Here is a 27396-nt window from a genome sequence, read left to right on the forward strand (position 1 = left end):
AGATGCCATTTTTGTTGTTTTTTTGCTTTGACCAGCAAGTCTCCAACTAGACATGCACAAGTGATGCGTTGTTGCCTAACAAGAATCGATCCATCACCCTTGTTGGATTTATTTGCAAACCTGCTGACATTCAAAGGAGTAAGACATGGCCAAACAGGAGGGTGTACACGTGATGTAACAGCCTTTCCTCTCCATGGAAGCATTTAAAACATTCATCTTGAATGTCATTCTACCATTGTGTACAGTATTTTGATGGCATGCATACAGATGAAGCATATAGTCAGTATTTAATAATCAAAATGGGCCAAAAATATGTCTTTCCAGCTGCATTATTTCTTTTGGCACCCACTGGAGATAATGAAAAGGCCACATGTGTCCTTTTTGTTTTTCTCATTTCAAAGCTGACACACTTTGATGGATGTGTATGGATCTAGCCTAAACCTATGGATTTGGGAGTATCGGGATAATAGATCAGCCTTTAAATAACACATGCCAGTAGGGCCAATATATGGGGAAGCTCATCCCGTAGCTGTCTGTTGTGATGGATGGCAATGGAGATCCTCAGAATGACTAACCTCTATTGCAAAGTCGCTGCATGAACAATGGCCCTTTTCTAGCATCTTAGCTGTATGTTGGAGTGTGAACTGTAAGAGCACCGAAAGTACCTTGCATTGCGAGTGTCCCGCAGCCCTGAGCAATAAGTACTTTGTATTGTGAATGAATGAATGAATGAATGATTTGAATGAGGTTGGACGCTCCAACACAATGGAAAAAGCTGGAGGCAATGCATGTTCTTTGTGGCATGTTATCCTTTGTATATAAAACCACATCCTGTACTCCATGCTACTATAGATCTGGTGGAAACGTCACATTATTATGTAAGCAGATGTTGGATATCCTGAAGCTGGCTCCCGATGATCTTTTTGATTTGATGGTTTGCCTGAAAGAATCTGAGTGCAATCAAGCGGCGACGTGAGCGAATACAGTTTGCACTCAGACTGCTACTGTATAACAATATTAAAGAAATGTTGAAGAAAAAAGCAAGGTGTGTCTCAAAGTTATGACCTAGCTTGACTTTTTAGCAGGATGTGAACAAATAGCATGAAATGAATTTGGATTTCATAAGCACACATGCTGGAGTGGTTCAGTTATCAACCCAGCGGGCGTCCTACTGTAGGACGCCCAAATCACTGTGATTTGATTACAGAGCCCTTCAGGACCCTGTTACAATTAGATGAATATTAATTAAACCTTGAGGGAGAGCACAGGTGTGGCATTTGTTGTTGTTGTTGTTCGAGCTCCATGCAACCTGTCCCTGTGTTTGTACAGTTTTAATTGTACCAATTAATTAGGTCCCACAGTGAGTACCTGCAGCTTAGCTTGAGCCACATGGCGGCCGCTCCACGTGTTTTGTTCCATATCCAGATTATGTCATATATGTGCCTATGCAACTGGGCTCAAGCTGTGACCGAATCATATTATGCAACCTAAAGAAAATATGTCGCAGCTCTTAGTGCTACCCAAGTTTCCTCAACACCATTTCAAGTACAATAGCCATTCTTTTTTTTTTATCAAGTATGAATCCTTATTTATGAATATAATATTTTTGTAGTCCGGGCATAGAAAATGTAAATATGAAAAAAACACCCCCATGTGCATGTCATGTTGCTAGCTTGTTTGTTGAAAGTTTATATTAAATACTTTTGGTGGGGCGAATGTGGCCCCCAGGCGGTAGCTTTCCCACCCCTTATGCAGACTCACATGATAGCATTGGGAGAGCCACACTATCACCAAGTACATACTGCCTGTGGTGGCTGTTCAGTGTAACATTACTGACACCTAGTGACCAGTGTAGAATACTACTTAACTTTTATTTAAACGTATCTTCTGAATGCCTTATATTTGCATTTTACTGTAGTCTATTATTTTATTCATTTTTATTCTTGAAAATGCTTAGCTGAAGCAAGACATACATATTGCTTATATATGCATAAAATTGCTGCCTTTACAATGGCAATACTTTTGTTTTAGTTTTGATTGATATTAAGTAGTAATTTAATAACATGTTTACTGTTGTGGTTGTCTTTTGCAGTGGTACCGTGGTGTGAAAAAGTGTTTTTCCCCTTCCTGATTTCATTTTTTTTTTGCATGTTTGTCACACTTAAATGGTTCAGATCATCAAATTATATATTAGTCAATGACAACACAACTGAGCACAAATGCAACATTTTAAAATTAATCTTTTTATTATAAAAGAACAAATATCCAAACCTACGTGGCCTTGTGTGGAAAAAGTGATTTTCTTAAAGGTGACTCTATGATTGTTATTTCAAGGACCCTAATACTGTTAAAAAATGTATTTACAAAGAGTTAACAGGTTTTATATGCTCTAACCACAAAAATCTTAAATTTATTAACATTAAATCCTATATTGTGGAAATTTAATTTATTGCAGTCGAGTCTGGAATCAAATCAAAACTAAGAATTAACATAAGGTGGCAAAAAATATTTCAATATTGAACAAAGCAAAATTTGTTCTCAATCAGAAATCACTCCACACTCTATTGCTCTCTGGTTCTACCATATCTTATTGTGTGGAAATATGGGTTAATAACTATAAAAGCAATCACTCGTTAAATGTACTGCAGAAAAGGTCAGTAAGGATAATTCATAATGCCGCCTACAGAGAACATACTAACTCATTATTTCTAAAATCACAAATACTTCAACTTGCTGATATAGTTCATCTTCAAACAGCTAAAATAATGCATAAGGCTAAAAATAAGCAATTAGCTAAAAATGTCATCCAATACTTATCTACAAGAGAGGAGAAATATGATCTCAGGGAAGAAGTACATTTGAAACACTTCTATGCTAGGACTACGTTATGCTAGCCATAGCATTTCAGTATGTGGAATCAAACTATGGAATGGATTGAGTAAGGAAATCAAACAATGCACAACGATGAGCCAATTCAAGAAACAATACAAGCAGTTGATGTTTGCTAAATACAAGGATGAAGAGTCTTGAACCAGTCATGATGTGCTATATATATCACTATATTGACATGCACTATGGTACCCATTATGGCATTGGATGCTCATACCTTGGTACGTGACAAAAAAAATTAAAAATAAAAATACATATATTTTAAAAAATAATAAATTATATTAGGAAAGCAGGAAGTGAACAAATGTAACAGTTAGTGATTGTAAAAGTACCAGATGGAGGGGTAGGATTTAATAAGCTTTGCTTCTTCCTACTCCTTTTGGACATGTGGAACTGGGAACTGATTATGGGATGCACTCAATTGTAATCTGATGCATGTTCAAATGAAATATAACCAATACCATTACCATTACCAACGAACCGCTATAAACGAGGAACAACATTAAAGTCACACTGACTTACGATGGTTATCTGCTCGAGGCTAAAGGCTTCTTGTTTCCAAAACAAGTCATCCATATGCTTATCACCTGATTCAAATAGTCGTGCGTTTAGGCATGTAAATCTGTACTTAACGGCCTCTGTCATGTTTAGACATTTAAGTTATTCTTGAAATGTATCTTTTCACAAAAATCTGTTTTTCAGTTAGGAACTGATATTTTCCTGAAACTTACCTATGTTCTACTGCTGATTACTAAAGAACAGAAAAAGGTACAAACGAACATTTTTTCCCCATGAAAGACGGGAGTCTGTTTCTTGGTAGGTTCCATGTTTATTATATAGCCATAGAACATAAAAATAAACAAATATACCTAATGTTCACCTAATGTTGATTCAGCTCTTGTATTTGATGGGATTTACTGTACCTAATGTTGTGGCTGACTTGTGTTCATTTTCCAGTGTTTAAGTCTCTTACTGGCTTACCAGAGTACATAAGGTCAACCAGTGTTGCCCTCCCCCACCTGGTAATGGTAAGGACATGTGCACCACCTTCTGCTTGCATTGCTTTTTCATTATGACATGATGAGCACGGATAAAGACACTGGTGATGAATGCGGACTCCATGCCCCATGCACAGTCCTCTTACATAATGCAAAAGCTTCACCCTGCTCTCGGCGTTTTCCTCTTTCTGGAGAAAAGAATATATGTGGCATCCAAAGGAGAAAAGTCCTGTGGAGGAGGAGGAGGAGATGGGGCGGATCCCTCAAAGTGAGGAGACTTTATAAAGCCCCCCTTACACAGGCTCAAATCGCCGCATGTGAGCCAGCTAAGAGCTGACCGTGGTGCTGAACATCTTCACCGTCCATCAGATGTCCTTACGTGTGAGTAAGTATTCCTACTTCATAATACTGCCCTTTATAGCACATGTATGTAATCATTTCAAAAATAATTTCTCTGATCTGTTGTCGCCGGAAAGATATGCTTTCAGAAAATGAATATGATTGCCAGGAATGATTTAAACTGAAGAGCAATGGCAAGAAACATGTTATAGGAGGAAAAAGAGTGAACTTTTCAGTGGCTTGAGTTATTTCAAAGTCAACACAACACATTTAACTGCTACTGGTAGTTAAATGTGTTGTGAGTTCACGTTTTCAGCATTCGTTTCATATCTTTTGCTAATATTTGGTCACTTTGGCAGCTTAACAACCAGCTCACAAGTTTACCACTTCAAATAATAGACTTAAACCAGAGGCAGTATTACAGAGTATTGCAGATTCCTGGTGTGTGAGGACTAAATCTGAACCTTATAGTCCAGGCGGCTCGCAACTCATGTTTCATTGTCTGTGTAGAATTAAAATAAAATAATAGAGCAAAAACCCAGTGTAATGAGAACAAACGTTGATACTAATGATAATGGAATGGCCTTTATTGTCATTATACAAGATGTACAACGAGATTGGAGAGCTTCTCCTTTCAGTGCAGTAGTCAAGTTTAAAAAAAAAAAGTATATAAAAGTAGAGTAAAAAAGACAATTTAACAAGATATATACAAAATATCCAAAATATACACATAGTATTGCACACACAAAGCCTTGCAGTTGCACTCAAAATTATTCATTTTCATTGTTTTCATATGCAAAATATACAAATATTGAATAGTATAGATGACCAAACTTAATAAATAGCGACCATTTCTCACATTTGATTCACTGACACATTGGTTTTGATTTGTAGATTTATTGTAAACTAATTAATATGATTTTAAATAGGGATTGTGTAGAGTACAAATGTGCGTCCGTGTTTTTGGACCTGAAAATGATTTGGTTGATATCATGTTTTATTATTCATTCATTCATTTTTCTACTGCTTTTTCCTCACGAGGGTCACGGGGGGTGCTGGAGCCTATCCCAGCTGTCTTTGGGCGAGAGGCGGGGTACACCCTGGACTGGTCGCCAGCCAATCACAGGGCACTGTGCAATTTGGAGTGGCCAATTAACCTAGCATGTTTTTGGAATGTGGGAGGAACCCGGAGTACCCGGAGAAAACCCACGCATGCACGGGGAGAACATGCAAACTCCACACAGAGATGGCCGAGGGTGGAATTGAACCCTCATCTCCTAGCTGTGAGGTCTGCGCGCTAACCACTCGACCACCGTGCCGCCTTATTCTAAACTAATTAGTATAATTTTAAATAGGGATTATATAGAGTGCAAATGTGCGTCTGTGTTTTTTGGAACCGAAAATGGTTTGGTTGATATCACGTTTTATTAAAACTACAAAAAAAAAAATCTAATTTTTAAAAGGTGCTTTCAGTCCCCTTAAAGCAGGGGTCTCAAACACGCGGCCAAATGTGGCCCACAGGACACTAGTTTGAGGCCCCCGTCTTGATATGAAAGTTTAATGTTAGTGCGGCCCGCGCAAGTTTGATATGGATGCTGTATGGTATCATGTACCCAGAAAAAATTATTACGTTTGATTAATGTTCATGTTAAAGGTTAAATAACTGTTAATAGTTATCCTCCCTATCCGTGTGGAAGTGGTTTTTGGCTATTTAAGTTTAAAGGAAATAACTTGAAGGCTACCGTTTAGGTCGCTAGCTCTCTAGTTTGCGAGTTAGCATGTGTCTCAAGACCCTGCAGTTGCGCAATATGTTGTAAATAAAAAAAGTATAAATGTGACTATAGTCGTGTTTTGTCATGTCTACAGGGCTCTAATAATGCGTTGTTCATTTTAATCTGAAAAAAATAATTTGTCTACCCACCAACTATATGTGGTTTCTTAAGTTTTAATTATTTGCCGTTTTATTATTATTATATTTATTTATTACTGATTGATTTTCTTTATTCTTGATTTGTTTATTTATTTTTCATCTTATTTTGTGTAGAAAAATAAAAATTAAGATATTTGAGAACAGTGGAATGTTTTATCAGAGCTTTTCTTGTAGAAAATCGGAACCAAAGCAAAGTTTATTCATTTTTCTGTTTTTAATAAATGCGTTTTTTGACGTGGCCCAGTCTCACCCAGACCCTAGTTCCAGTGGCCCCCAGGTAAATTGAGTTTGAGACCCCTGCCTTAGTGTGTAAACACACAGAAGTGTTATTTTGTAGCGTGCACAGAGCTGCGTGAGAAATTTCAAGTTAATCCAATATGTGGGGTTTAATAACAGCGCTGCCATGTGGTGTATAAAATAATAGCCCAGACCATACAGTAGGTGTGCATGTTTAGTTTTGCCCCGTTTCGACAATATATTGCAATCTACTATTTTCATTTCTGTTACCTTGCATTGCTCTTCACAATGCTACGCTCTTCTGCACTCGTTTGTACGCTACCGGCCCCACACCCACCCAGTATGACAAAAGGGCTCTCTCCGTTCATGTCGTTGTTCTATTGAACAAGGTGCTGAAACCAATGACCAATGAGTGACGAGGATAAAAGACATGCATGCACATGACAATGTATTATAATGTAATTAGCAAACTCATTTTCAGTTATTGTGTGATTAATTCATTCACTTATTTGTTATGGTCTCAGGCCTAGTGAGACTTTTTTTTTCTGAGAAATGAGAAATCTTGTCACATCTATCGATCTATCTGGTTGAGTAGGACACAGCTGTTGCTGAGAATTGATTTGTTTGAATTGATTTTCATTAGCATTAGCTTTGTTGTAAGTGGGGCGTGCTTGCTGACTTGTGCTTGCTGTGTAAAATTTGCGCTCCCTTCATGGCCGTGTATTGACTAACCAGGCCGTGGTGTTCATTAAGCTACATGCAGTGTACCTGATCTGACTGCGCTCCATTTGATAATTAATCCTGATGCAGGCAGTCTTCATGTCACCTGTTAAAGCTTCACCGGACCCTTTAACTCAGGGGTGGGCAAACTACGGCCCGGGGGCCACATCCGGCCCGCCAAGTGTTTGAATACGGCCCGCCCAATCTTTCAAAAGTATTTAATTTAAACTCAACATACAACCTGGCATCATGGCCTGAGCCAACCTTTTGATGGTTGTATCAATTTCGTTGTTTGACATGGTCTGTTGTTTACAAAGTGCTCCTGAAAAAAGAGACACAAGCACATAATAATAATAAAAATTAAAATAATAATTATTATATTATTATTATAACTATTATGATTATTATATTTATTGTATTAATGTTAATTATTACATTAATTATATATAATAATGTTATATTTGCATATTTTACATAATAATAATATAATAATTATTATTTTAATTTTATTTTAATTATTATAATATTTTATTATTTTTAAAATATTTAAATATAAATATAAAATAATAAATAATAATAGCAGATTGCATGACAATTTTACAGATACAATAATACCAGGTGGACTGTTACGTGTAAAATATATAGTCTGCCCCCCCCCCCCCCCCCCCCCCCCCAGAAATTTTGTTATATCAATGCGGCCCGTGAGTCAAAAAGTTTGCCCACCCCTGCTTTAACTCCTATCATTTGGAGAGCTATCAATGCGTCTGTGTGAGGAGAGGTAGTTAGGTTGGGAGACAAAGCATCCTGGAATAGAATATGCTGACTGGGAAGTGCTCCCTGCAACCCAGAAACGTCTCCGTGCTCCACGGCCCATTAAAGAGGTTGTGGAGGAGAGTGTTTCTGCGCTGCGACTCTCTGAGGCTCCCTGCACATTTTTTTTCTCCTCCGTCATCACTGTGTGATTTATTTATCTTCTGCTTTGCCGCGCTCCGGTTCATGACAGGGACAAACTGCATGCCTTGTCTTATTTAGGGACGACTCCTGTCATAGTTTGAATGAAGACAAACAACAGCATGGTGGGCTGCTTTAAATTTCTCATCAAATGGTCGGTGAGTCGTTCATCGTGAGACTTCACAACTGAAACAAAATTACTTGGACACATGTTGCTAGGCAGAGTTCTTAGGGATGCATAATAACTTCCCTAAAGGCCAATTAAAAACATGGTATGGCCCAGCCAGACCCACTAGGCCAGGGTTATTTCTGGCCAAATACGTGAATATCATCATCTTCACAATTTGGTCCTGTCTTGACTATTAGAGGATCTTTGACTATCTAGTGTTTTTGCAGTAGGAGCTTCTGTTGCATATGTTGATATTTCCCAAGTGTTTTTGCAGTAGTTCCTCAAAAACATTGGCGTGCTCCTGTCATATTACCAACATCCTACTCACACTTAAATGTTTCATATCATCAAACAAATTTAAATGAGTCCAAACCTACATGGCCCTGTGTGAATAAGTCATCCCCCCCCCCCCCCCCCCCCGTTAAAATATAACTGAGATTGGCATCTATCAATCGAGAAAAGCTTATAAAGCCATTTCTAAAGCTTTGGGTCTCCAGCAAACCACAGTGAGAGCCATTATCCACAATTGGTGAACCTTCCCAGCAATGGCCTGACAACCAAAATGACCCTAAAAGCGCAGCAATGATTCTTCCGAGAGGTCACAAAAGACCCCACAACAACATCCAAAGAAATGCAGGCCTCGCTTGCCTCAGTTAAGGTCAGTGTTCATGACTCCACCATTAGAAAGACACTGGCGTCTTGGGAAAATACTTTTTAGAAGGTATCTGTCCCATTACAGTGGGCATGAAAGTAACACCACATTTAAAAAAAGAACATCATACCAACTGTAAAATAGGATAGTGGTAGTATGATGTCTGGGGCTCTTTTGCTGCTTCAGGACCTGAAAGACCTCCATAAATGGAACCATGAGTTCTGCAGTCTACCAAGAAATCCTGAAGGAAACTATCTGGAGAATGTTCTGTTCATGACGTTTAACGGAAGCCAAGTTGCGTTCTGCAGCAGGACAATGATCCAAAACACACCAGCAAGTCCACCTCTGAATGGCTGAAGTAAAACCAAATGAAGACTTTGGAGTGGCCTAGTCAAAGTCCTGACCTGAATCCTATTGAGATGCTGTGGCATGACGCAACACATGACATACATGCATACATATAATAACACATACATACATACATACATACATACAAATAACACAGACATACATACAATAACGCATACATACATACAATAACACATACATGCATACATACATACATACAATAACACATACATGCATACATACATTGTAACTGAACATACAATGTATGTATGTACATAACATACATACAATAACACATATATACATACATACATACATACATACAATAATACATACATACATACATACATTGTAACTGAACATACAATGTATGTATGTACATAACATACATACAATAACACATATACACATGAATACATATATACAATAACACATACATACATACATACATTGTATGTAGCATGTATGTTAGTGTATGTATGTTATGTATGTATGTATTTATGTATCTCATTCCAAGTTATCCCAAACGCTTGATTGCAGGTGTCCTAGGGTGACCTAAGAAGTTATTAGATTTAGGGGGCAATCACTTTTTCACATGGCTATGTAGGTTTAGGTTTCTACCTAGATAATCATTTTGTGTTCAGTTGTGTTGTCATCGAATAACAGCTTAATTAGTTTGATGATCTGATACGAGTAAGGCAAACATGCAAACTCATTCATTCATTCATTTTCTACCCCTTTTCCTCACGAGGGTCGCTGGGGGTGCTGGAGCCTATCCCAGCTGTCTTTGGGCAAGAGGTGGGGTACACCCTGGACTGGTGGCCAGCCAATCACAGGGCACATATAGACAAACAACCATTCACACTCACATTCATACCTATGGACAATTTGGAGTGGCCAATTAATCTAGCACAGGGGTGGGCAAACTACGGCCCGGGGGCCACATGCGGCCCACCAAGTGTTTGAATCCGGCCCGCCAGTTGCTTTCTAAGTAACTTCAACTTTTAACATACAAACTGGCAACATGACTTGCAAGTCGGATGTCTGATTTAATAAAAAAAATAAACAACAAAACTGTAAAATTAAATGACATAGTTTGATGTGGTGTGATGTTTAAAGTGCTCCTAAAAAAGGGACATACAACTGATATAGGATAACACTTTTACAGATAAAATTAGACAAATAATTCAAGGAAAATGATAAGCATAAAATAGTGTGTGTGTGTTAAATATATGTTCCCCAGACAATTTTGTTAACTCAATGCGGCCCTCGAGTCCAAATATTTGCCCACCCCTGATCTAGCATGTTTTTGGAATGTGGGAGGAAATCGGAGTACCCGGAGAAAACCCACACATGAACCCTGGTCTCCTAGCTGTGAGGTCTGCGCGCTAACCACTCGACCAAACATGCAAACTTTAGAATTAAAAAAAAATTGTATTAGAAAAGATCAGTAGCGCCATCTGGTGTGGGGCACCAACATGGAGTTGTGTTCTATATAAAATATGTATTAGGAAAAATAGCACCATCTGGTGAGGAGAGAGAGCCACGGAGCAGGAAGTTAGACATTAAGGAAATGTGACATTGAAGTTACTGCTCTGTATTAAATATAAACTATGTCTTAGAAAGTCAATGTGTCCTGTCCTGACTGGTGAGCAGGCCAGCACAAAGCTCACCTGTGACAGAATGAGCAGTATAGAAAGAAAGACCCGCCCCAAAACTGCATGACAATTCAAGTACTTTAAATGCGGAATTATTCTCCATAGTGCCACATAAACATTTGACCTAACAAATGTAAATATGAACTATAAAACATAATTGTACAGAAGCTTCAACGTACCGTGTATGCTCCAGCCTGCTGATCAGCTCATTAGTTTGTGTTCCTAATTGCTTTGTGTTATTCCCGGTGGAACAATTTCCTATCACAATGTCATCTTCATATTCCCCAGGATCAGCATGCAGCGCCATGACACTGTGCAGTATTTGTGAATAAAACAAGTTGACTGAATAAAAGCGGCAATATGAGCAACACAAACTACTGGGTTGTGGATTATGACCTCTCGTCCCCGGCCCCACCAAGCTTCGCCAGGGCCCCGACGTTGCTGCAGCCCACGGCGGGACACCCTGACCAGGCCACGGCTCTGTGCTTTGTGGGCCTCCTGGTGCTCCTGTTACTCTTCCTGCTGGTTCGCTGTGTGCGGATCCTGTTAGACCCTTACAGCAGCATGCCGGCGTCATCGTGGACTGACCACAAGGAGGGTCTGGACAAGGGCCAGTTTGACTACGCCCTGGTGTGACGGGAAGACGGAAGCTAAGTGTATCATATCAGTTAGCAGGAATACATCAATGTAGATCATTTTGGAACATCTTTTTCTCTGTGCAGCTCAACCAAAATGTTTGATTTTATCTTTTGAAATATTACTGTAGATTCTGTGTGAATTGTTCAGGTGATCCTCAGGTAAAATTGGAATAGAGCAAAGCATGTAGCGTTGATGGCGTTTTCTAAAAAGTTGCTTTTGTATCTTCCATTTGCTTGTCCCTTTAAGAAGCCTATAATGCTCACGGTGGAGTTGGACTGTAATGAAAATACAACAATACGTATAATAATATTTGAACTGCACTGCATCATACTATACCAGGGGTGGGCAAACTTTTTGACTCGCGGGCCGCATTGATATAACAAAATTTCCGGGGGGGTCAGTCCACCTGGTATTATTGTATCTGTAAAATTGTCATGCAATCTGCTATTATTATTTATTATTTTATATTTATATTTAAATATTTTAAAAATAATAAAATATTATAATAATTAAAATAAAATTAAAATAATTATTATTATATTATTATTATGTAAAATATGCAAATATAACAATATTAGTATATATATTTAATATAATAATTAGCATTAATATAATAAATATAATAATCATAATAGTTATAATAATAATATAATAATTATTATTTTAATTTTTATTATTATTATGTGCTTGTGTCTTTTTTCAGGAGCACTTTGTAAACAACAGACCATGTCAAACAACGAAATTGATACAACCATCAAAAGGTTGGCTCAGGCCATGATGCCAGGTTGTATGTTGAGTTTAAATTAAATACTTTTGAAAGATTGGGCGGGCCGTATTCAAACACTTGGCGGGCCGGATGTGGCCCCCGGGCCGTAGTTTGCCCACCCCTGTACTATACTGAGAGCTGTTTCTAGTATTCATAACTAAATACTGCACTGCATTAAATGGGACCTGTTATGCTTTTTCCACCTTTCTGACCTATAAATGTTCTTACAATGTTGACATTTGGCTCGGAAGCAGGAAGAGGTGCACAATCTGGAAGATCTAGAAAGATTTCTGTGCGGGTTATCATGTGCCCTTGCCTTGTAGGAGTCCACAAAATAGGTCCCCTTTAAAAAAAGAGCATTTTCTATAGAGTTGTCATACTGGATCTGGTTAGATATTAGTAGGTGATCCTGTAATCTAATTCTCTTTGCCTTCAGTCCTTAATGAGTGCACCAGCTGAATATGTTGACTAGTGCCTGTAGGAAGATGTCACTGCTGCTTTTTGACACTTTTTGTAGACCTCCCCCCCCCCTTGAAGCCCTATGCAACGTGACCCTGACAGATGTTTGTATGGAGTTTATAATTGTAATGATGAATAAAATCTGTTTAGTAAGAAATACTGAACTGACTGTGTGTGCCATATGTGTGGGTGGGTGTTTTTTTGTCCACATAGTTGACGAGTTTTCAGTTTATTTCAGTTTATTTCAGTTTATTTTCAATTTACTTCGGTACGAGGTACATTATAAAAAAAACAAAAAAAAACCTGTAAAAAACTGTATTATGGAAAGCAGGAAGTGAACAAATGTAACAGTTACTGATTGTAAAAGTACCAAAGGCCATGTGGAACAGTGAACTGATTATGGGATGCACTCAATTGTAATCTGATATATGTTCAAATGAAATAAAACCATTACCATTACCATTACCATTACCATTACCATTACCATTACCAAACAAAACCAACCAAAACAAATCAACCAAATAATAGATCGGAGGCCACATCAGCTTCAAGTGAAACAGTATTTCCTCTGAATTATATATAAAAATGATCAATTTTACCACTGATGTACAGGAAACGTCATGTCATGATTGGCACTAGCTTATCCATCCATCCATTTTCCTCCGCTTATCCGGGTCCGGGTCGCCCAGACTTCCCGTTCCCCGGCCACCTCCTCCAGCTCCACCGGGAGGACACCAAGGCGTTCCCAGGCCAGCTGTGAGACATAATCCCTCCAGCGTGTCCTAGGTCTGCCCCGGGGCCTTTTCCCGGCTGGGCATGCCCGGAACACCTCACCAGGGAGGCGTCCGAGCCACCTCAACTGACTCCTCTTGATGTGAAGGAGAAGCGCTAGGAGGCACTAGCTTACATAACATGAAATGTTTAGGCTTCTATTCTCTTATCTATTGTCTGTCTATTGTTTTTTTTTTACTGTACTGTATGGTTCAATTCTCTAATAATTCTCTAATAATTCACCCAAAGTAAGCAAATACAGATTTTAATAGTCAGGAAGAAATCTGATACACATATGAACCAATATTACACTTTTAAGCTGATATCAGGTCGATAATTATCAATAATGATACCCATTGGACCTCCCTAATATACTGAACTATATGTATATATACTTGGTATGCATTATACCTACATGTAGGTGTCAGTCATTTTCTACCGCTTATCCTCACGAGGGGAGGCGTGCTGGAGCCTATCCCAGTTGTCTTCGGGTGAGAGGCGGGGTACACTCTGGACTGGTGGCCAACCCTAACCCTAAAACCCTAAATATCAATTCAAAATAAATATAATATTCTTATATATGACACTGATTTGCTATGTCTCCTATAACACAAAGCAAAGATGTGCTCACTTATGCACTCAAACTGTGCAAGTAAAGAGCTCTCTGTTGTGTATCTGGCAGCCACAGATGGTTTGGATTGTAAAAAAAAAAAAAAAAAAAAGGCCGCCCCTCATTAGTGTGGTAAATGAACTAATTTGAGCTTCAGTGACTCAGGACAATTGACCTCCAACAGAGGCTTCTTCCATAGTGTTCATCCCCAAATGATCCCAAACAAAACACTCTCCACCCACACATGCAAACAAGGTCAAATCCCGGAAATCATCTCTTCACATTCACATGCACATTCACAATAATACATTTTCACACACACACACACACACACACACACACACACACACACACACACACACACACACACACACACACACACACACACACACACACACACACACACACACACCAGCCAGGTGCTTGCTATACCTGAATATGCTAAACCAAATGCCTTTATTTATCACAGCCTCCATGGAGATACAGAACATGCAAATTATTTCCAAGTGCTCACGAGCCAGAACACACGTTGGGCGAGTAGGATGGAGTTGAGCTAATGCGTGACACACCTGCGTAAATGGCAACGTGCGTGACAAAGATAAGCTTATTTGCATGACAATAGTGATATGATCCAAACGCAGACTGTAGGCTTTATCTCTTCTGGTGACAAATACCATTAGCTGATAGGAGAATGGTATGAGGAAAATATGGGTCTTTATATATATATGTATATATATATATATGTATATATATATTTTTTTTTTCTATCAAACCTTTATAGAAAGGTGTTATTGTTGGGTGACTAGAAAGAATAAGTCTAGTAAGTACAGTGCTTCCTGCCTTTGTTTTCGTACTTCCTGACCCACCACTATGCTTCTGTGTTAAAACACAGAAGCATGAACTGGGCTTGGGTTTAGTCATGCATTATTTTACGCACTTCCTGCACGCCGTGCCTATCCAGTTTTATCAAACTTGACGTTTCTACAGTAGCGTAGATATTGCCATGGTAATATAGTATATATATAATATATATTATATTTTTACGGGTTTCTCGCTCTAACTTGTACGTAATATCACGTTCAAGCGAGATAGTTTTCTCGTTCTAACGTGATGATTTTCTAAAGGAGATATGTATCATGTTATAGCGAGATAACTATCTAATAAAAATCAGAATTTTATTATGTTATAACAAGAAATATATGTCGTATATGAGAAAATCATCATGTTAGAACGAGAAAAATGTTTACTGTGTGGACTCTTGTTCTCAACATGAACTATCTAATAGAACCATTGTGATCATTTTCTCATATAAACAAGATAAATGTGATTCATATCTTGTTTTTATAAGAAAATCATCACGTTAGAATGAGAAAACTATCTCGTTATCACATTACAAGGAGAAAACGAGATAACCATCTAATAAAAAATATCTAAAGAATTGTATCAAATGCTAACAAGAAAGTTATCTCGCTTATATGAAAAAATTATCACGTTAGAACAAGAAAAATACGACATTTTAAGTTAAATTTCTTAAAATTCCCAAGTGATACGCAAGTGTTGAACTTCTATGGTAAAGCTACTTTCTCATTCTAACGAGAAAGTTTTCCTATCATTAGAATGAGATAGTTTTCTCGTTCTAACGTGATGGTTTTCTAATAACAAGGAGATATGTATCACTTTTAACTATGGAATAGAAATGAGAAGTGTATCACGTTAGAACGAGAAAGTTATCTCGTTCATATGAGAAAATTATCACGTTAGAATGAGAAAACTATCTCGTTATCACGTTACAAGGAGAAAACGAGATAACCATCGAATAAAAAAAAAAGAAAGAATTTTATCAAATGATAACAAGAAAGTTATCTCGTTTATATGAGAAAATTATCACGTTAGAACAAGAAAAATATTACATTTTAACCCTTTCACGCATGACGGTCACTGCAGTGGACAGCTATTAAAAGGTCATTTTCAATTATGAAAATAGGTTTTGATGGCATTGTTGCTTATAAGCCTCTAGAGTGGACGCCTGAGAATCCACCCAACACTGCTTTGTGTGGTCAACCATTGTAACTGCAGAATAATTGTGTCAACATTGAAGATGGCTGCCAGAAATTAAAACATGCCTAGCACCTGTGGGATTTCTGCTCAATCCTTCTAGAGTAGGAGACTCCTGCAGGTAAAAAAAATATTTCTACATCAAGTAACACCTAATAATCACCATAGTTGTGAAAATTTCAATGTATTGATTTTAGATTGGGAGGAAATTGCAATTTTTCAGATGTCCACCAAAGTGGACTGCATGCAATTACATGCAATTACTGAACAGTATATCACTCTTGACAATGTTTTATCTGAAGTAGTTTTCCCTTGTATAAATCAACATTTTATGCTATTAGATTGTAAGCTGTATTGTATATATCAATATGTATGTTTTGTGCATTATTCATGATGAGTAACAGGTACTTTTCCAGCAAATTTGCTCACTGCTGTGGATCCTGAGGAGTTTCAAGCCATAGATGAGATGATCATGCTCTTCAAAGGCAAATTGTCTATCAAGCAATACATCCCCAAAAAAACAAAACCCTGGGGTGTGAAAATTTTGGCAAGATCAGGGGCTTCAGGATACATGTACCACTTTGAAGTGTACAGGGGTGCAGCCAGCACAGGTGCAGTCAACGAATTGGGAATGGCTGCAGACGTCATCTTGCGCCTCTGTGATGACATCCAATTCAAGAACCACAAGGTGTTTTTTGATAGCTACTTTCGTGGCATTCCACTAATTACTGTCTTGAAGGAACAGGGCATCTATGTCACTGGCACATGCCGGGTCAACAGGCTTCAGGGGGCACAAACAAAACTCAGGAGTGCAACAGAACTCAAAGAAGGAGGAAGAGGAGCTATCTCTGTTGTCACCAATGGTGAAGATCTCACTGTCAAACTTGGTCTCTTCCTGTCTTGGCAAGCACCTGACGGATGTTGCACAGAGATGGTCCAAGAAAGATAAGAAGATCATCACCATGGACAGGGCATTTGCAGTGAAGGTCAACAACGATTATATGGGAGTGTTTGACCTGATGGACCAAATGGTGGCAATGTATCCTCACAGATGCAAGACCAAACACTGGTACATCAGAATGTTCTTCCACTTCCTCGATGTAACCGTTGTGAATGCCTGGCATCTCCTCAGATTCTCTGGATTGGACTAGGGTGGTCTTCTGCCTTTCAAGGCATCTGTGGCGCATTCATTGATAAATGCAGGCACTGTCCGCAAAAGGGGGAGACCAAGTGACACTTCCCCACCTCCTATTCCTGTAAAGCGCAAACCTGCATCAGGAGGTTGTCAGTTGATGCACTATAGTTTGTGTAGTTTGTCAGTTGAAGCTCTGCAGTTTGATGAGTTTTGTCAATTGAAGCACTGCTGTTTGTCTCGTTTTGTCAAAATTCACAAACGCATGCTGTCCACCTATGTGGACATATTCATAACTTCTTGAAAATTTGGTGTATAAAAACAGAACCAAATCAGTTCTTATTTTTATGTCTAAAGACACATAAAAACACTTAGTAACATTTTTTTAACTCAGTTTATCATGGGTCATGCATGAAAGGGTTAAGTAACATTTCTTAAAATTCCCATGATACGCAAGTGTTGAACTGCCATGGTAAAGCTATTTTCTCATTCTAACGAGAAAGTTTCCCTATCATTATGATGAGATAGTTTTCTCGTTCTAACGTGATGGTTTTCTAATAACAAGGAGATATGTATCACTTTTAACTATGGAATAGAAATGAGAAGTGTATCACATTAGAACGAGAAAGTTATCTCGTTCATATGAGAAAATTATCACGTTAGAATGAGACAACTATCTCGTTATCACGTTACAAGGAGAAAACGAGATAACCATCGAATAAAAAATAAATAAAGAATTTTATCAAATTATAACAAGAAAAGTTATCTCGTTTATATGACAAAATTATCACGTTAGGACAAGAAAAATATTAAATTTTAAGTAACATTTCTTAAAATTCCCATGATACGCAAGTGTTGAACTGCCATGGTAAAGCTATTTTCTCATTCTAACGAGAAAGTTTCCCTATCATTATGATGAGATAGTTTTCTCGTTCTAACGTGATGGTTTTCTAATAACAAGGAAAAATATGTATCACTTTTAACTATGGAATAGAAATGAGAAGTGTATCATGTTAGAACGAGAAAGTTATCTCGTAGAAATGAGAAAATTATCACGTTAGAACGCAAAAAATATTCCTTATTAAATATCTTACAGTTCCCATGATACAGAAGCATAGAACAGCGATGGTAAAAGATATTTTTTGGAAATGTTTCTCCTTCTAACGTGATAATATCACGTTCAAAGTGATGGTTTTCTAATAAGATACTCCATATATGTATCATGTTAGAACGAGAAGACTATCTAATAAAAAACATTTATCACGTTATAACAAGAACGTTTTCTCATTCATATGAGAAAACAATCTCGTTTGAACGTGATATTATCACGTTAGAACGAGAAACATCTTTAAAAAATTCACCATTGCTGTTCTATGATTTTGTTTCATGGGAACTGTAAGAAATGTTATGTTCTGTAATTATAAATTAATTAATTATAAATTCTATTTCTTACAGTTCCCACGATTCAGAAGCATAGAACATGGACGGTAAAAGACATTTTTTGGAAGAGTTTCTCGTTCTAACGTGATAATATCACAATCAAATGAGATAGTTTTAGTTTTATGTGATTGAAAATTGTAATAAAATCAACTAGAAAGCACTAAAAGAAAACACAAAAACACACTGAGGAGTAAATAAAACATTTCTTTTTTTTAACTTTATTTTGAAATGAAAAGTCCTCCACTTCCTTTCTGCACCGACTTGACGTGATGTTGGGCCAGGCTGCAGCACACACACACACACACACACACACACACACACAAAAGCAGGCTGCCGACAGGAGTTGACTGTGTGGATTTTACTGGACATCACATACAGGTGAGTTCATTCATAAAACGTTCATTTTAATGCAGGAAAATGATAAGTGTACGTTTTCTCCAAAAATACATTAACCCAAATAATGAATTCTATGTATTTGTAAGCTTTTACTGATATTTCAATGGTGCATTTGAGTGTAAAATAAATGTATTATATTCACCATTCAAGTGCATTTAGTAGAATGTATGTACGTATTCCTTATGCATTGAAAAGGAATGTTTTAGGAGTTTATTTTGTATATTCACAGTAAATGTGCACTACATAGTTTCATGATTGTCATATTTTGCTTTTCTTTTCTCTTTTGCTGTAATGCAAACAATGCGTGAGCTTATCTTATTATCACATTGTTGTTGTTTGACTGTGATAAATAATAAGACATGTCCTTAGGACCAAATATACAGTATAATACATGACGTCATGCAATGAATGAATCATAAATACGTAGAATCTCCTTCCACAGCCAAATGGATTTGCTGCCTGATTTGTGGAGGCAGGACTACTGGCTTCCTCCCGGTGTGACGTGGAAGGACATGAACCAGCTGTCCGATTCCGAGCGACCTCTGCCCCGAGACCTCCTGGTAGCGTTGCCCCTGGCTTTGGGCTTTGTGCTCCTGCGTTATGTGTTTGAGAGGTACTTTGTTCCCGACTTAACTGGTTTTTAATGGATTGCTGGCTTACCGCTTAACTGTACGCTCAACTAGAAGTGAAAAAAAAACCCTTTGCTTACATTCTCCTCGCATGAGGTTATCATCCGGCAAATATTTGTCTTAAAACGTCATGCGTTGTTTCCTGATTGTGAGCGAGCATCCAGGGCGTGTATCGGAGGATGAGCTGCAGGGCATTGAACAGGTGTTTTGTCAGAACAAGCTTTGTTATCATCAGGGGAGGAAACCTTCGGGGGCCAGAACATGAGGGGCTGTGCCTGTCTCAGCCATTTCATACCTAGTTGGTACGGTACATGGAATCCTGATGGCTTTCTCACCTCCGCTTTATGTTACATATGCTGCGACTCCAGAAGTACAATGGAAAGCATTGGAATAGTGAGGTCTATTTATTTCTTTTTGTTGGAGACCAGCCTGCATGCTACTTTTAAAGTGATCTACCTCCTACTATCAACATAGTAAATACTTATATTTACTGTATTTATAAATATTAACATATGTTTTTATTAGAAAATCATCACGTTAGAACAAGAAAACTATCTAGTTTGAGCATGATATTATCACGTTAGAACTAGAAAACCAGATGACTATTTAATTTAAATGAGAATTTTAGTTATCTCGTTCATATGAGAAAATTATCACGTTAGAACTAGAAAAATATTACATTTTAAATGAAATTCCTTAGAGTTCCCATGATACAGAAGCATAGAACTGTGATGGTAAAAAATTTTTGTGTGTTTCTCGTTCTAATTCTTGTTCCAGTGATAATATCACATTCAAACTATCTTGTTTGAGCGTGATATTATCACGTTAGAATGAGATGACTATTTGATTAAAATGAGAATTTTAGTTATCTTGTTCATATGAGAAAATTATCACGTTAGAACTAGAAAAATATTACATTTTAAATGAAATTTCTTAGGGTTCCCATGATACAGAAGCATAGAACTGCGATGGTAAAATACATTTTTTTGTGTTTCTCGTTCTAATTCTCGTTCTAGTGATAAAATCACATTCAAACTATCTTGTTTCAGTGTGATATTATCACATTAGAACGAGAAAACCAGATGACTATTTAATTTAAATGAGAATTTTAGTTATCTCGTTCATATGAGAAAATTATCACGTTAGAACTAGAAAAATATTACATTTTAAATGAAATTCCTTAGAGTTCCCATGATACAGAAGCATAGAACTGCGATGGTAAAAATTTTTTTTGTGTGTTTCTCGTTCTAATTCTGTTCCAGTGATAATATCACATTCAAACTATCTTGTTTGAGCATGATATTATCATGTTAGAACGAGATGACTATTTAATTCAAATGAGAATTTTAGTTATCTCGTTCATATGAGAAAATTATCACGTTAGAAGTAGAAAAATATTAAATTTTAAATGAAATTCCTTAGAGTTCCCATGATACAGAAGCATAGAACTGGGATGGTAAAAGACATTATTTTGTGTTTCTCGTTCGAATTCTCGTTCTAGTGATAATATCACATTCAAACGAGATCGTTTTCTTGTTCCAACGTGATGATTTTCTCATAAGATACTGTGTGTATCACCTTAGAACGGGAAAACTAATAAAAGCGAGGATTTTATCAAGTTATAACGAGAAAGTTTTCACGTTGATATGAGAAAATTATCATGATTGAGCGAGAAAAATTCAATTTTTTACAGTTCCCATGATACAGACGCATAGAAGTGGAATGGTAAAAGAAATTTTTTTGGAAGTGTTTCTAATTCTAACGTGATGATTTTCTAATAACAACCATATACACACTCAAAAGTTTGGGATCACTTGCAAATTTCTTTGTTTTCTAAAGAAAAACAAATTTTCATGCATTTCACAAAAAAAAAATTCCATTTCACAAAAAATTTTATCCATTTCACAAACAAAATGAATCAGATGATTTTCAAAGAAGGATGTACATTTTTGCATAGAGGCCTACTATCAACAACTGTTGACTCTGCATCAATCTCGTGTTATGGCTGCTAATCCAAGTTCATCATTTTATAAGGCTAATAGATGATTAGAAAAGCCATCGAAAAATCTAAACTAAAACTAAAATCTCTTACCATGCTGTTAACTACTCCCTTCAGAGAGCAGCACTGGGTCTAACAAGGACAGAAAAAACATGCGTGTATGTATCACGTTACAACAGCGGTCTCAAACTCAATTTACTTGGGGGCCACTGGAGCTCGGGTCTAGGTGAGACTGGGCCGCATCAGGTTTTCTCCCCCCCAAAAAACGCATTTATTAAAAACAAAAAAATAAAAAAAAACTTGGCTTTGGTTCCAATTTTCTACAAGAAAAGCTCTGATAAAACATTCCACTGTTCTCAAATATCTTACTTTTAATTTTTCTACACAAAATAAGATGAAAAATAAATAAACAAATCAAGAATAAAGAAAATCAATCAATCAGTAATAAATAAATAAATATAATAATAATAAAACGGCAAATAATAACAACTTAAGAAACCACATATAGTTGGTGGGTAGACAAATTATTTTTTTCAGATTAAAATGAACAAAGCATTATTAGAGCCCTGTAGACATGACAAAACACGACTATAGTCACATTTATACTCTTTTTATTTACAACATATTGCGCAACTCATGCTAACTCGCAAACTAGAGAGCTAGCGACCTAAACAGTAGCCTTCAAGTTATTTCCTTTAAACTTAAATAGCCAAAAACTTACCACTTCCACACGGATAGGGAGGATAACTATTAACAGTTATTTAACCTTTAACATGAACATTAATCAAACGTAATAATTTTTTCTGGGTACATGATACCATACAGCATCCATATCAAACTTGCGCGGGCCGCACTAACATTAAACTTTCATATCAAGGCGGGGGCCTCAAAGAAGAAATCAAGTAAGAGCAGCCGAAGAGGTCACCCAAGGAAAACATTAGCAGTTAGCTCTACATTAGCTCTTATACAACTGTTGGTATCCTAATCCACTGTTCATGTTATGGCCAATGGTTACGCTCACAATGGTTATCTCACCCACTTTCTTTGTGTTCTGTCATCATTTGTTTTTCCTGCCCTCAGGTTCTTTGCCCCACCCTTGGGCGGATGCTTAGGGGTTAGGAATAGACTACAAATGACAGTGGAGCCTTCCCCAAAACTGGAGTCCTTTTACACGCAACAAAGCAGAAGACCGACACAGGTTAATCTCCGCCATGGGCCTTTCAATTGTTACTTTGGGTAATACGAGAACTAAATGTATCGTACTCGTTTGTTCATTCAAGTGTCACAGGATCCGGATCATACCTAGTACTTCATTTGGTACGGCTGCACAATGGACTGAGATCCAATAGATCCAATATTAAGCATGCACTTGATGCTTTCATGAAAAAACTGAATTATTTAGTTGTACTAGCATGCTAACTCTCCACCATGTTGTTTTCTCAGGGCGATATTGTTCATTTAATGTTCCTGTGCGGCAAAAGTCAGAGACAAATTGAGACCTGGTTCCGACGTCGCAGGCAGCAGGACAGGCCGTGTCAAACCAGGAAGTTTGGGGAGGCAGCGTAAGGTTTTCCGTTTCACCCTTCAGTTTGCTCTTGTCTTTTGCAGTTGAATTTGACAGATTTATTTTCCTAGTTGGAGGTTCTTTTTCTACCTCACCGCCTTCATTGCTGGCCTGGTTTGCTTGATTGATGTGAGTTTTCTAGTATCGTTTTGCATCAAAACAAATATTCCTTTTTTTGAATTTCTGTTATTACTAATGCGGTTTCTCTGCAGGCACCCTGGTTCTGGGACCTCAGGGAATGTTGGAGGCAATATCCTGTTCAGGTCAGAACAATACAATCTTTTATCAACATGGTCAATATACAGTAAAACCTCCGTTTTAGTATGCCCCGGTTTTCATTTTTTTACTAATATTGCATGGAACAAACTAGTCAGTTAACCCCGTACTGTACTGTACTGTTCCACGGAATCAAGCACCTTATGTGTTGCTGACTCACTCTCTGGGCGTTTTTTTAATTGAGTGTGACTGCTAAATAACCTGCCATGGGACCAAAGAAAGCTTCAAACACCAGCAATTGGGAAGTCCGCAACGACAAGTTCCGTCTATTGCTTATTTAGCTATTAAGTGTTAAGTCGCTGTGTGATGATTTTAGCGTTCTTTGTAAAATGACGGTTGTATTGAGTCGTGACTAAAGAGCGACCTGGTGATTGTATCTAGTACTGTGTTAGGTAATACGAGTTAAATGGCTGTTATTTCATGTCTAGAGGGCTTGAATATTGTTAAAAAAAATAAACATAAACATGTTTTCTATTCATTAGCTTAAAAAATATACTATTAATAACGACTGAATCCTACTACTCACTGTGAGGTCTGGAACCATTTAACTGTATGTTTATGTCAGTAGTGATTTCAGTTAAGTGTACACCTGCATTGCCCCAACTAACTCCTCTATTCAACGAATGGCTGTGGTTGGGAATCACTGAGTCATGTTTGATTCCGCTTCCTCCACAGCCCATGCAGCGAGTCCATTACTGGTACTACATGCTGGAGCTGGGCTTTTACGGCTCCTTGCTGCTCCGCATCTCTGTCGACATCAAGAGGAAGGTGTATACGTATACGTAGTATATATAAGTATATGACACTCAAGTGTGGATATACTGTATGTCATCTATAGTTTTTTTTATGTAGTACCTTCAACCAACTGTTCTGCTTCATTTGCCAGGATTTTAAAGAACAAGTGGTCCACCATTTGGCCACCATCTTTCTTCTGAGTTTCTCCTATTGCGCCAACTACATCCGTATTGGCACCTTGGTCATGCTTCTTCATGACTCCTCTGACATCCTACTGGAGGTAATATGCATTATTTGACAACTTAGTATATCACCGATGATCCTGTACCTGAGTTCATATTCTCTATGATGTTTTACAGTCTGCCAAAATGTTTAACTACGGCTCTGGGTGGAGGAAAGTATGCGACACGCTGTTTGTCGTCTTTACTCTTGTCTTCCTTTTGACTCGATTGGTGATTTTTCCCAGCAAGTAAGTACTTTTTTGTGCCACAGCATAATCAAATCAAAATCAAATCAACTTTATTTGTAGAGCACTTTTCCTGCAAAGACATGCAACACAAAGTGCTTTACAGAATTAAAAACAATTACCACAATTAAAAGGAAAAACAAATACTAAGAAAGCCCCTCCCTCCGACCCTCCATACTAGACACACACACACACACACACACACACACACACACACAATCACACACAGTAGGGAGACATGGCATGGCACTGAGGATCACGGAAACGCCACCTTTGGGGCCGTCCACACTGGGAGGAGCCGCAGGCCGTGCCATCGGGGGACCAGCACCCGGGGCCCCCCGACTCCGACAGACGGGCGGACCCCCACATTAAAGGGAGGAACCCCCAGCCGGCCGGGTCGAAGGGACCCAAGGATGGCACCCCCTCAGCAGACCCGACACAGCCCCCAGTGTGGAGGACTTAAAGGAGTTAAAAGCTAAAGACTAAAAGCATAAAATAGGACTAAAAAGATAAAAACATAAGAAAAGTTTAAAAATATGAGTTAAAATCCTGATTAAAAAGGCGTGTCTTTAATAAAATAAAAATAAAAAATATCAACAGTCTCTGCAGTCCTGAGGCTCTCCGGCAGGCTGTTCCACAGGTGGGGGCCATAGTGGCTAAATGCTGCCTCACCGTGGGTTTTAGTTCTGGGTTTTGGTATTGTTAAAAGGCCAGTGCCGGAGGACCGCAGGGTCCACCCGCGGGGGTTGATATGGTAAACGCAGATCAGATAAATAAGAAAGTGCCATTAAGGCCGTTAAGACATTTAAAAACCAGTAAGAGAATCTTAAAATCCATCCTGAAGCGGACGGGGAGCCAATGTAGCGACTTTAAAACTGTTTTAATGTGCTCCCGCCCTCTGGTCCTCGTCAGCACACGTGCGGCTGAGTTCTGTAATAATTGGAGATTTAAAATACTTTTTTTTGGGAAGACCAGAGAGCAGAGTATTACAGTAATCTAAACGACAGGAAATAAAAGCATGCATTAGCACCTCCGTACTGTACATAATGTACCGTATCATATTACCAAGTGTGACATGGGGAATTATTATTCTTATGAAGATATTGAAGTTACACTTCAGGATTTTGCCACCAGCTGCTTATAATGATCTGAAACGTTTTGCTGAGATTTCTGCAAATAAAAACCAAACATTAGAATTCAAAACACTAGACATATTAAAATGAAAATGAAATTAAAATGAATGTATGGGAATGTGCAGACAGGCTTTCAGGTAGAACTGGTTGCTTAACTGGACTAACGTTCTGATAAACAACCGTTTGCCTCATCTGCCTCATTTTTGCATAAATGTCCTATTTTTACCGAATACGGTATCTTGGAAACTATAGCCAATCTGCACTTCTGACTTACTTTTTCTTTATTAGTGACCTAAACCAAGACAAATGTCACTAATTTTGTTCCGGAACCATTTTGCTTGTAGACCAGCGTTAGGGATTGGGTCTGCAACATGTCGGAAATTAGGCATTCCTGTGTGCTGTAAGCTTCTTTTTGATGATAAAACATGCGCCTTGGCTCAAAAAAAGGTTGGGAAAAACTACTCCCAACATGAAAATGTTGTTTTGTGCCGATTCCCAGGATCATCCATACCACCCTTGTGCTGTCCATGGAGATCTTCCAACCCTTCGCTGGCTACTACTGTTTTAACATCCTCCTGATGGTGCTGCAAGGGCTGCATGTCTTCTGGGCTGGATTAATCTTACGGATGGTTTATAAATTCTTCAAAGGAAAGGTGAGACTCCACTCATATTGTATGATATGTTTCATTCAGGAAAGTTACGTTGAATAAACAACAATAATGGTCGCATCCACAGATAGAGCCATCAGAGCACTTTTTTGTTAAGTAATTATTGCGGGATTTATTTTAAAGTTCATGTTTTTGCCTTCAGTTGGAAAAAGATGAACGCAGCGATGAAGACAGTGATGTGGAGCAGGATAGAGAAGAAGAAGTCCAAGACAGAGATTATTACCAGGAGACAAGTAAAGATATGAGGAAGTACAAACTACCCCCACTGAGTACCAGTTGTGTCCTCAACAACCTGACCAACCACAGGGCCTCCATTGCCGACAAAATGCGTAAAGCTCAGTAAAAACCGTCGTTATACACGGGTGGTCATTCAATGCCTATGTACTGTAGTTTGTATCATGAAAGTACTTCGTATATGATGTAGTGAGATTTCATGTTGGAAGTAAAGTCACCTTTTGTCTGTTTTTGTGCCGTGTGTGTCTTTTTTTTACAACATTAAGTTTGGTCGGTGTATGTAATGAGACCCAATGAGATACTGTAGTAGCGAACACACACACACAAAAAGATACTGTCTTAGCATGTTACTTCCATCATAGGGGTCTCAAACTCACTTTACTTAGGGGCCACTGGAGCTAGGGTCTGAGTGAGGCTGTACCGCATCAGGTTTTCCAAAGAAAAAAGAAAAAAAAAAAGCATTTATCAAAAACAAAAATGTTTGAAAAACTTTGCTTTGGTTCCGATTTTCTACAAGAAAAGCTCTGATAAAA

At 38.0% G+C, this 27396-nt stretch overlaps 2 protein-coding genes across 4 annotated transcripts; both read left to right on the forward strand.

Moving 5' to 3' along the window:
* The first annotated feature begins 60 nt into the window (after positions 1-60).
* Positions 61-12899, forward strand: LOC131126246 (cortexin-1-like). Of its 3 annotated transcripts, none has more exons than XM_058068568.1 (2): positions 61-4272; positions 11180-12899. In XM_058068568.1, the coding sequence occupies exon 2, from the start codon at positions 11252-11254 to the stop codon at positions 11525-11527; it is 276 nt and encodes a 91-aa protein (XP_057924551.1). In that variant the 5' UTR covers positions 61-4272; positions 11180-11251; the 3' UTR covers positions 11528-12899. The 3 variants fall into 3 exon arrangements, with proteins under 3 accessions (XP_057924551.1, XP_057924552.1, XP_057924553.1); XM_058068569.1 differs by having other exon boundaries at positions 61-4268; XM_058068570.1 differs by lacking the exon at positions 61-4272 and adding an exon at positions 7861-8189.
* Positions 12900-19038: 6139 nt separating this feature from the next.
* On the forward strand, positions 19039-27087 carry LOC131125508 (ceramide synthase 2-like). The gene is made up of 11 exons (XM_058067126.1): positions 19039-19141; positions 19602-19772; positions 22868-22985; positions 23231-23349; positions 23423-23480; positions 23564-23614; positions 24303-24395; positions 24514-24642; positions 24722-24831; positions 26461-26614; positions 26772-27087. The coding sequence occupies exons 2-11, from the start codon at positions 19606-19608 to the stop codon at positions 26970-26972; spliced, it is 1200 nt and encodes a 399-aa protein (XP_057923109.1). The 5' UTR covers positions 19039-19141; positions 19602-19605; the 3' UTR covers positions 26973-27087.
* The last annotated feature ends 309 nt before the right edge of the window (positions 27088-27396 follow it).

The sequence above is a fragment of the Doryrhamphus excisus genome, chromosome 3 (genome assembly GCF_030265055.1).
Source record: "Doryrhamphus excisus isolate RoL2022-K1 chromosome 3, RoL_Dexc_1.0, whole genome shotgun sequence".
Classification (NCBI taxonomy): Eukaryota; Metazoa; Chordata; class Actinopteri; order Syngnathiformes; family Syngnathidae; genus Doryrhamphus; species Doryrhamphus excisus.

What these genes read in the sequence shown, in the direction of transcription:
- LOC131125508 (XM_058067126.1), top strand. Translation starts at nt 19,606, where the DNA reads ATGGATTTGCTGCCTGATTTGTGGAGGCAGGACTACTGGCTTCCTCCC. An exon ending in AAAGCAGAAGACCGACACAG is followed by an intron (nt 22,986 to 23,230) that starts GTTAATCTCCGC and finishes TTGTTTTCTCAG; the next exon opens with GGCGATATTGTTCATTTAAT. An exon ending in CCTCTGACATCCTACTGGAG is followed by an intron (nt 24,643 to 24,721) that starts GTAATATGCATT and finishes GATGTTTTACAG; the next exon opens with TCTGCCAAAATGTTTAACTA.
- LOC131126246 (XM_058068568.1), top strand. Translation starts at nt 11,252, where the DNA reads ATGAGCAACACAAACTACTGGGTTGTGGATTATGACCTCTCGTCCCCG.